The sequence below is a fragment of the Poromitra crassiceps genome, assembly GCF_964638095.1.
Source record: "Poromitra crassiceps genome assembly, chromosome: 13".
NCBI lineage: Eukaryota > Metazoa > Chordata > Actinopteri > Beryciformes > Melamphaidae > Poromitra > Poromitra crassiceps.
Window position 1 is genome coordinate 42,088,550 of NC_139644.1, and position 10,119 is coordinate 42,098,668.

At 47.0% G+C, this 10,119-nt stretch overlaps 1 protein-coding gene across 1 annotated transcript in view; it reads right to left on the reverse strand.

Moving 5' to 3' along the window:
* Window positions 1-1,812: 1,812 nt before the first annotated feature.
* Window positions 1,813-10,119, reverse strand: part of LOC310788572 (thyroid hormone receptor alpha) — a gene marked incomplete at both ends in the record, with an annotated part of 51,176 nt that continues 42,869 nt past the window's right edge. Inside the window, 2 exons of the mRNA XM_083650104.1 lie at window positions 1,813-2,063; window positions 2,646-2,904. Of these exons, the coding sequence (XP_083506230.1) occupies window positions 1,813-2,063; window positions 2,646-2,904 (510 nt within the window). The remainder of the gene's footprint in view (window positions 2,064-2,645; window positions 2,905-10,119) is intronic.

Here is a 10,119-nt window from a genome sequence, read left to right on the forward strand (position 1 = left end):
GAGGTAGAATCTGTCTTGTTTTGAGGCGGGAACTGAAACGAGTGTGTGTGTGTGTGTGTGTGTGTGTGTGTGTGTGTGTGTGTGTGTGTGTGTGTGTGTGTGAGTGCACGGGGGGGGGGGGTGTCTGGGGCAGTCAGGCCCGTGGAGGTAAGTGACCCCCCCCCCCGCCCCCCGGGGACCCCACGTTAGCAGACAGGGCAGAAAGGTAAGTGACCCACCCTGGGAGGCGGGGCCCCGGAGTGGCCCTCAGGGCACCAGTGAGGGGCCAGGCGCACATGGACACACGCGGGCGGCTGGGAAGTTGTGGGTGCAGCCCGGCGGTTATTTGCGGGGGGGGGGGGGGGGGGGGGGTGGCGACAGAATGACTGAGGTAACACATTGAACAAACGAGACAATCGGTTGTGTGGGTGTGTGTGTGAGGTAATGACGACAGGAGGTATGTGTCGAAGGAGAGGTATACGATATATATATACACACACAGGTATGTAACTGTGTACATGTGTGCATGTCTATTTAAGCATAGTATATATGTGTTATTTGTACAGGTGTTGACAGAGGTATGCATGTATGTAGGTAGAATGGTGTGTGTAGTAACTATATGGGTGTAGAGAGCATTGTTTGGGGGTAACACACTTAAGAGTACACAGACTACTTTTACATGTTCATTTTCAATCCTCTGTTACTTTTTAAAACTAGTCTAATTTTTCTTGAATATCCGGTTCTTTCTTTTTTTTTGGCGTAACTGTAATGCAAGTAGTTATTTTGTAAGGTAGGTGATGAAGTCACTAATGACTTCCCCCAACACTGATAAAGAGATAAATACATACTTTAACGCTATGAGGTAAATGTGTCGGGGTATGTGCTGTGGGCATAATATGAGTGTGTGTGTGTGTGTGTGTCTATCTGACCACTTGGGGGGGGGGGGGGGGACAGACACATAACCGAGCCGCTCGATTGGTGCGTGATGTCTGGGGGAGAGAGAGAGTACAGCTGTCTGTCCGGCCCTCTGGACGTGAGGTGGAGGAGCCAACCTTGAGTTTTCTGATGGGTTTTCTTTGTGTGTGTGTGTGTGTTCTTTGCATATAAGTATAGAATCATGGCAGTGCGCGTGGAATCTCTGAATGTTTACAACTCGGTGTGTATGTATGCATGGATGGATGCACGCGCACCTCTCAGGATGCTGCCCTCAGCAACCATTTCTCCTTGGGGCTACGTCGCTGGGCGGGTTAGAGGTTAGGCACGTCCACTGAGAGTCGCTGCTGCTGCTGGCAGGTGGTTGGTCGTCGTGTCGGACAAAATCAAAGTATACAATAGAGTACGGCAGGGAGGAGTATCGCAGGGAGGACCTCTTTTTCTAGGCCGCAACCCAGAAGTCCACCGCACTTCGCCTCAAAGTCAATGGGATTTTTGAATGCGGCGGGGTTTCGCTTCAATGCCTGAAATAAGGTCAGTGGTGAACAAAAGTTTACGAAATGGCGAAACTTTGTGTTCATCACCTTTATAACTCTTGAAGCGTAAATGTGATTTTTTTTTCTTTCCGATTTTCAGAAAACGCTTCAAAAAGTCACGAAAGTGGTCTTCGTTAGTGAAGTTGATCTTGCCGAACACAAAGTACGCCGTTTCATCAACTTTTTGTTCACCACAGAAACTGATTTCAGGCATTTACGCGAAATCCCCCTCGAAAAAAAAAATCCCATGGACATTTGTGTTGAACATCCAGGTCTTCCCGTCTCGTTCCTGCGGTACTCTACGGGGGAGGGTCAAGGTTTTTGCGATGCGCACGGGCGTGTGTGTGTGTGTGTGTGTGTGTCTTCACGCCTCCTGCTCCTCGAAGACCTCCAGGAACAGCGGAGGGAAGAGTTCGTTGGGACACTCCACCTTCATGTGCAGGAAGCGGCTGGCGTGGCAGGCGCCGATCATGCGCAGGTCCGTCACCTTCATGAGCAGCTTGGGCCAGAAGTGGGGAATGTTGTGCTTGCGGGAGTTGATGTAGTGCTCGAACGCCAGCAGGTAGGTCTCCTGGCACTGCTCGATCTTCTCCACGCTGCTCAGCCCACAGCGGTCTTTGGCGGGGGAGGAGGGGAGGAGTCAGGAGAGAGAGATGTTTATCATCATCATCATCATCATCATCATCATCATTTATTTATTCATGTGGCTCAGGACCATGATCACATGGTATTAGGGATGCACATTTCAATCAATTTCCTTAATCAATTAATCTGGCCCAAATGTGAGAATATCTTTATTGTCAGATATGATTTTGTCCAGAATGCCATGACTATCTGTACTGTAGGTAGAGAGATAACATAAATAATAAGAGAGAGAAAGGAGCAGAATTGTCTCCAGCACAGCGCTGTTGTGTTGATGAGAGGGGAAACTCCTCCATGTTGACACAGCGCTCCTCTCTCTCTATCGCTCTCTCTCTCCTCGCCTGTTCACGCCCATTTTCTCTGTCCGGAGAATATTCATGTATAGTCGTTTCCACACATGAATGAATATGATTCCCTGGGCAGAGAAGCTGTCAGGATGAGGCCCTTAGATAGATACAGTGTGGAAAATAGGGTCCAGGTTGAAAAAAACGTAAATGATCCTTTAAGGCCCTGTGGGAAACCCTGTATAATACAGTAGGTAACATGTCTCCTCACCTGAGCTCATGAGCAGCACGGCCTGCATCAGGGCCACCTCCGAGTCGTCCAGGTTGAACTGTGCCAGGCTCTTGCCCAGGTCAAAGATGGCGTCCGACACCACGCCCAGGCCGCCGTTCTTCAGCTGCTCACGCTTCACCGCCATCTCCCCGCTCAGCGTCAGCGTCTCGCTCTCGGGGTCGTAGCGCACGGCCGCGCGCAGAGACATGATCTCCATGCAGCAGCCCTTCAGCAGGATGATCTGGTCTTCACAAGGCAGCTGGAGAGATGAGAGCCAAAGGCATCGCTGAATAATATCATCATAATATATGCATGCTGACGTGGGGAGTGGTCAGTGGCGCGATTCACTGTAATGTCCTGAGTGTTGCTCAATCCACTGTAATAATGTCCTGAGGTGGTTGGGCGAGGATGGTGCCTGCCCGTTGTGTTCTAGTGTATGTACATTGAGGCATATACTGTCAGGGTGTAAGGTCAGTCTCTCCCAGGGGCGATACACCTGGCGTCACAACCAGGTGTTGAAATGTTTGGCAGCTGCAGTTGAGGAAAAGCGGCTAGAAGTAAATTCTCTAGTTGCTAGCAAAGAGACTAGACAGATCAAATTTGTACGTGAGGGAGAAAAGATTAGACCAATTAAGGTCAGGCACAAGTTAGGGCAGCTAAGTGTAGGTGGAGCCTGGGAAATGAGGGTTGACTTGAATGAACAGCTAGTCATCCCAGCATATATAGTTAGCACCCGGCTACGTCCGGACTTGTTACTGTGGTCTGAGGTAGAGAAGAGAGTTTATTTTATCGAACTCACAGTCCCGTGGAAAGATCGAGTTGAGGAGGCTTATGAGCGCAAGAAAGCTAGGTATGCTGAAATGGCAGCAGAGGCAGAGCAGCGAGGTTGGAGGGCTCGAGTGCGGCCTGTAGAGGTGGGCTGCCGTGGTTTTGTGGCAAAGTCCGTTATTGCCTTACTAACTGAGTTGGGCATTCGGGGACGGAGCCTGAAACTTGCGGTTAGCAACATGTCTCAGGCAGCAGAACGAGCAAGTGAATGGCTGTGGATAAGGAGGAAACATGCTAGCTGGGGAGCTCGCTAAGGTCAGATTGATTGTTTGTTGTTGGTCATGATTAACGGTCCGCATCAACAGGGCTGAATCATTGACAGTAGTGGTGTAGTTAGGGATTGTTTGTTGTTGGTCATGATTAACGGTCCGCATCAACAGGGCTGAATCATTGACGGTGGTGGTGTAGTTAGGGATTGTTTGTTGGTCATGATTAACGGTCCGCATCAACAGGGCTGAATCATTGACAGTGGTGGTGTAGTTAGGGATTGTTTGTTGTTGGTCATGATTAACGGTCCGCATCAACAGGGCTGAATCATTGACAGTGGTGGTGTAGTCAGGAATGTCATACCGAACCGACCTGGATAGCTAGGCTTAGATAGTGAGGTAATATGCAGTTGTGCGGTGGTAGCATGGAGGGGGGTGTTTCCAGGACGCTGGATTACACCTTTAAGCCTTCTTGAGGTGTCGTGGGCCTAACTTAACGAAACGTCGGTGAAGGAAGGTGCCCACTTGAAAACCCCAATGACATGCTTCATACTGCTGTTGGCTAGGGTAGGTAACTGGTGATTTGTGTCTTGTTTATTAGTTTGTTAGCTTGTTAGCTTGTTTTATTCTGGATTGGGCTTCTAAATGTGTTTTTCCTCGGATTTTGGCACAAGGGATAGTAACATCTTGTCCTGTGTATTAATTAATACTAAAGCTAGCTTAGGCTAGTGACTGTTGTGAATAGTGCAGCTGACAACTAGGGAAAGACCTAGTGACAGCATGGAAAGACAGCTGACAGGAGGGATTAGACCCCATCGGGGCTGCAATGGGTTAGCTGCTCATTGTGGCAGTAGCCAAGGCCAATAGGCCATTGGTTACACCCCCAAACTTGCTACGAAACAGAATTATGAAAAAACACCCCTAGAGTCTGCGAGAGCGGGGGCGGAAGATGACTCACCTATGGTTGACACGGTTATTGACTCTGGAACGGACTTGACTATGAGTAGGGAAAACATGTCAGTGGAAGCCACTAGTTCAGATGTAGATGGAAAGAAGCGTCAGGTTTGCTTGTGTGGCTGGCAGAAGGTAACAACTTTGAGGGGCCTTAGAATCCATCAAGGCAGGAAGAGGTGCTTGGTAGAGGGAACACAGGGACCCCGCATTGATAATTATTTCTTAAGAAGTTGATCAAGTCAGTCGGGTGAAGTCCAGCGACAGGAAGTAACCCACAGCTCGCAGGACATCAGCACCCCTGATGTTGAGGCAGGTCCTAGCACCGAGGAAAGCAGAGAGGCCAGCCAGCCAAAAAGGGAGAAGATTAGCGGTCAGAAGCCTAGAGTTAAGTGGCCAGGTGCAGCGGAAAGTAGGAAGTGGGAAGATATCAATAGTGATTTGGTTAGGATGTTAGAGAAGCTTAAAGGAACTGCTGAGAATAAGTTGGAGAAAATGGGAGATTGTATTTATGATTATGGTAAGGAAAGGTTTGGCGTCTTTGAGAAAAGGAAGAAACTAGAGGGTGAGGTAGTTAAATCTAGGCGCCAACAAGAGATAGATAGACTTATCCAGGAGAGAAGACAGCTTAAGAGGCAGTGGAGGAAAGCTACAGAGGTTGAGAAGGAAGGCATTGATTGCTTGCAGTCAGATGTGAGGGATCGGTTGGCAGTTTTAAGAAGAGCAGAGAGCATTAGGAAAAATAGGAAAAAAAAAGAGAGAGCTAGAATAGCATTCTATAAGGATCCATTTAGATTTGTGAAGTCATTGTTTAGTAAGGAAAAGAATGGTAGCCTTATGGTACCTAAGCAGAAGCTTGAGGAATATTTGCAGGAGGTTCACAAAGATAGGGAAAGGTTTAGAGAGATGACAGTCCCAGCTGATATTCCACCTATTGGTGAAATAGAGAGCCAGTGTGATGATAGCCCACCAAGGTGGAAAGAAGTTCAAGAAGTAGTGAGACGTGCAAGGGCCTCTTCAGCCCCGGGTCCTAATGGAGTCCCCTACCGGCTGTATAAGAGTGCTCCAGATGTGTTGCAGTTTCTATGGAAGCTGATGAAGGTAGTCTGGAAGAAGCAGGTTATTCCTAAGGCGTGGCGTAGAGCAGGGGGAATCTTCATTCCTAAAGAAAGGGACTCATTAGAGATAAGTCAGTTTAGACCTATCAGTCTACTTAATGTTGAAGGGAAGGTTTTCTTTAGTGTTGTGGCACAGAGGCTGTCTAGTTATCTAGAAAAGAATAGGCTAATAGATACTTCGGTGCAAAAGGCTGGAATTCCCGGCTTCTCCGGGTGCTTAGAGCACACCAGCATGATCTGGCACCAAATCCAGTCAGCTAGGCGTGAGAAGAGAGACCTGCATGTAGTATTCTTGGACCTGGCTAATGCTTTCGGGTCAGTGCCGCATAGTCTGTTATGGGAGGCCTTTGATTTCTTTAGAGTGCCAGGTAGTATAAAGAGCTTAGTTAAAGCCTACTTCTTAGATATTCAACTCTGCTTTACCACAGCAGAGTACACTACAGCTTGGCAGCAGCTGGAGATAGGCATTATGGCAGGGTGTACAATTTCCCCATTAGCTTTTACCATGGCAATGGAGATCATTATTAGGGCTTCAAAATGGGTAGTGGGTGGAGAAAGGCTGCAGGGAGGGCTGCGGCTCCCTCCAATTAGGGCATACATGGATGACATGACGACTATGACGTCAACCGCTCCATGTACTAGCAGATTGTTGGATAAGTTAAATAGTAATCTGCAGTGGGCTAGAATGAAAGTGAAGCCAAGTAAGTCCAGGAGTATTTCAATCATTAAAGGGAGGGTAGTAGGTAAGAAGTTTGTTATAAATGATGAGGTGGTGCCTACAGTGTTAGAGAAACCAGTCAAGAGTTTGGGAAGATGGTATGATGCAAGTCTCAGTGATAAGGGACAGTTTGAGGAGGTGAGGCAGGAAATGATTCAAGGTATTTCAAGTATAGACAAGTCAGGGCTCCCAGGAAAGTTAAAGTTGTGGTGTTTGCAGTTTGGATTGTTGCCTCGGTTGATGTGGCCATTGACAGTGTATGAGGTTCCCCTTTCAAGGGTAGAAAAGCTAGAAAGGATGATTAACTCATTCATTAGAAAATGGCTCGGAGTCCCACGCTGCCTAAGCAGTGTAGCCTTATATGGGAAAGCCTTTCCCATATATCTTTCATATACCCTTTCCCGGAAAGGCATATTGGAATTGCCATTATCTAGCCTGACAGAGGAGTTCAAGTGTGCTAAGGTTAGACTGGAAATGACTCTGACTCAGTCAAAGGATCCAGTGGTTAGGAGTGTAGCGCCTACAGTTAAAACAGGGAGGAAGTGGAACCCAAAGGAGGCAGTACAGCAAGCACAGTCAGCTCTTAGACACAGGGATATCATAGGTCAGGTGCAGCATGGGCGTGGAGGCTTAGGGTTGTGCATAGGGAAACCTGTGTGGAACAAGGCATCAGTAATAGAAAAGAGGAAGATGGTAGTTAAAGAAGTACATAGGCAAGAGGAGGCAGTAAGATGTACTAAGGCAGTGTCGCAGGCAAAGCAAGGACAGTGGGTGAACTGGGAGAGTGTAGAGAAGAGAAAGTTGAAGTGGAGAGAGTTGTGGAGCATGGAGGCCAGCAGAATTAGATTTATTCTAGGGGCTACTTATGATGTGCTGCCATCTCCCCAGAACTTTAATCAGTGGTTGGGCGAGGATGGTGCCTGCCCGTTGTGTGCTAGTGTATGTACATTGAGGCATATACTGTCAGGGTGTAAGGTCAGTCTCTCCCAGGGGCGATACACCTGGCGTCACAACCAGGTGTTGAAATGTTTGGCAGCTGCAGTTGAGGAAAAGCGGCTAGAAGTAAATTCTCTAGTTGCTAGCAAAGAGACTAGACAGATCAAATTTGTACGTGAGGGAGAAAAGATTAGACCAATTAAGGTCAGGCACAAGTTAGGGCAGCTAAGTGTAGGTGGAGCCTGGGAAATGAGGGTTGACTTGAATGAACAGTTAGTCATCCCAGCATATATAGTTAGCACCCGGCTACGTCCGGACTTGTTACTGTGGTCTGAGGTAGAGAAGAGAGTTTATTTTATCGAACTCACAGTCCCGTGGGAAGATCGAGTTGAGGAGGCTTATGAGCGCAAGAAAGCTAGGTATGCTGAAATGGCAGCAGAGGCAGAGCAGCGAGGTTGGAGGGCTCGAGTGCGGCCTGTAGAGGTGGGCTGCCGTGGTTTTGTGGCAAAGTCCGTTATTGCCTTACTAACTGAGTTGGGCATTCGGGGACGGAGCCTGAAACTTGCGGTTAGCAACATGTCTCAGGCAGCAGAACGAGCAAGTGAATGGCTGTGGATAAGGAGGAAACATGCTAGCTGGGGAGCTCGCTAAGGTCAGATTGATTGTTTGTTGTTGGTCATGATTAACGGTCCGCATCAACAGGGCTGAATCATTGACAGTAGTGGTGTAGTTAGGGATTGTTTGTTGTTGGTCATGATTAACGGTCCGCATCAACAGGGCTGAATCATTGACGGTGGTGGTGTAGTTAGGGATTGTTTGTTGGTCATGATTAACGGTCCGCATCAACAGGGCTGAATCATTGACAGTGGTGGTGTAGTTAGGGATTGTTTGTTGTTGGTCATGATTAACGGTCCGCATCAACAGGGCTGAATCATTGACAGTGGTGGTGTAGTCAGGAATGTCATACCGAACCGACCTGGATAGCTAGGCTTAGATAGTGAGGTAATATGCAGTTGTGCGGTGGTAGCATGGAGGGGGGTGTTTCCAGGACGCTGGATTACACCGTTAAGCCTTCTTGAGGTGTCGTGGGCCTAACTTAATGAAACGTCGGTGAAGGAAGGTGCCCACTTGAAAACCCCAATGACATGCTTCATACTGCTGTTGGCTAGGGTAGGTAACTGGTGATTTGTGTCTTGTTTATTAGTTTGTTAGCTTGTTAGCTTGTTTTATTCTGGATTGGGCTTCTAAATGTGTTTTTCCTCGGATTTTGGCACAAGGGATAGTAACATCTTGTCCTGTGTATTAATTAATACTGAGTGTGGCTCAATCCACTGTAACAATGTCCTGAGTGTTGCTCGATCCATTGTAATAATGTCCTGAGTGTTGCTCAATCCACTGTAATAATGTCCTGAGTGTTGCTCAATCCACTGTAATAATGTCCTGAGTGTTGCTCAATCCACTGTAATAATGTCCTGAGTGTGGCTCAATCCATTGTAATAATGTCCTGAGTGTTGCTCAATCCACTGTAATAATGTCCTGAGTGTTGCTCAATCCACTGTAATAATGTCCTGAGTGTTGCTCGATCCATTGTAATAATGTCCTGAGTGTTGCTCAATCCACTGTAATAATGTCCTGAGTGTTGCTCAATCCACTGTAATAATGTCCTGAGTGTTGCTCAATCCACTGTAATAATGTCCTGAGTGTTGCTCAATCCACTGTAATAATGTCCTGAGTGTTGCTCAATCCACTGTAATAATGTCCTGAGTGTTGCTCAATCCACTGTAATAATGTCCTGAGTGTTGCTCAATCCACTGTAATAATGTCCTGAGTGTTGCTCGATCCATTGTAATAATGTCCTGAGTGTTGCTCAATCCACTGTAATAATGTCCTGAGTGTTGCTCAATCCACTGTAATAATGTCCTGAGTGTTGCTCGATCCATTGTAATAATGTCCTGAGTGTTGCTCAATCCACTGTAATAATGTCCTGAGTGTTGCTCAATCCACTGTAATAATGTCCTGAGTGTTGCTCAATCCACTGTAATAATGTCCTGAGTGTTGCTCAATCCACTGTAATAATGTCCTGAGTGTTGCTCAATCCACTGTAATAATGTCCTGAGTGTTGCTCAATCCACTGTAATAATGTCCTGAGTGTGGCTCAATCCACTGTAACAATGTCCTGAGTGTTGCTCAATCCACTGTAACAATGTCCTGAGTGTTGCTCAATCCACTGTAATAATGTCCTGAGTGTGGCTCAATCCACTGTAATAATGTCCTGAGTGTTGCTCAATCCACTGTAATAATGTCCTGAGTGTTGCTCAATCCACTGTAATAATGTCCTGAGTGTTGCTCAATCCACTGTAATAATGTCCTGAGTGTTTGCTCAATCCACTGTAATAATGTCCTGAGTGTGGCTCAATCCACTGTAATAATGTCCTGAGTGTTGCTCAATCCACTGTAATAATGTCCTGAGTGTTGCTCAATCCACTGTAATAATGTCCTGAGTGTTTGCTCAATCCACTGTAATAATGTCCTGAGTGTTGCTCAATCCACTGTAATAATGTCCTGAGTGTTGCTCCATCCACTGTAATAATGTCCTGAGTGTTTGCTCAATCCACTGTAATAATGTCCTGAGTGTGGCTCAATCCATTGTAATAATGTCCTGAGTGTTGCTCAATCCACTGTAATAATGTCCTGAGTGTTGCTCAATCCATTGTAAT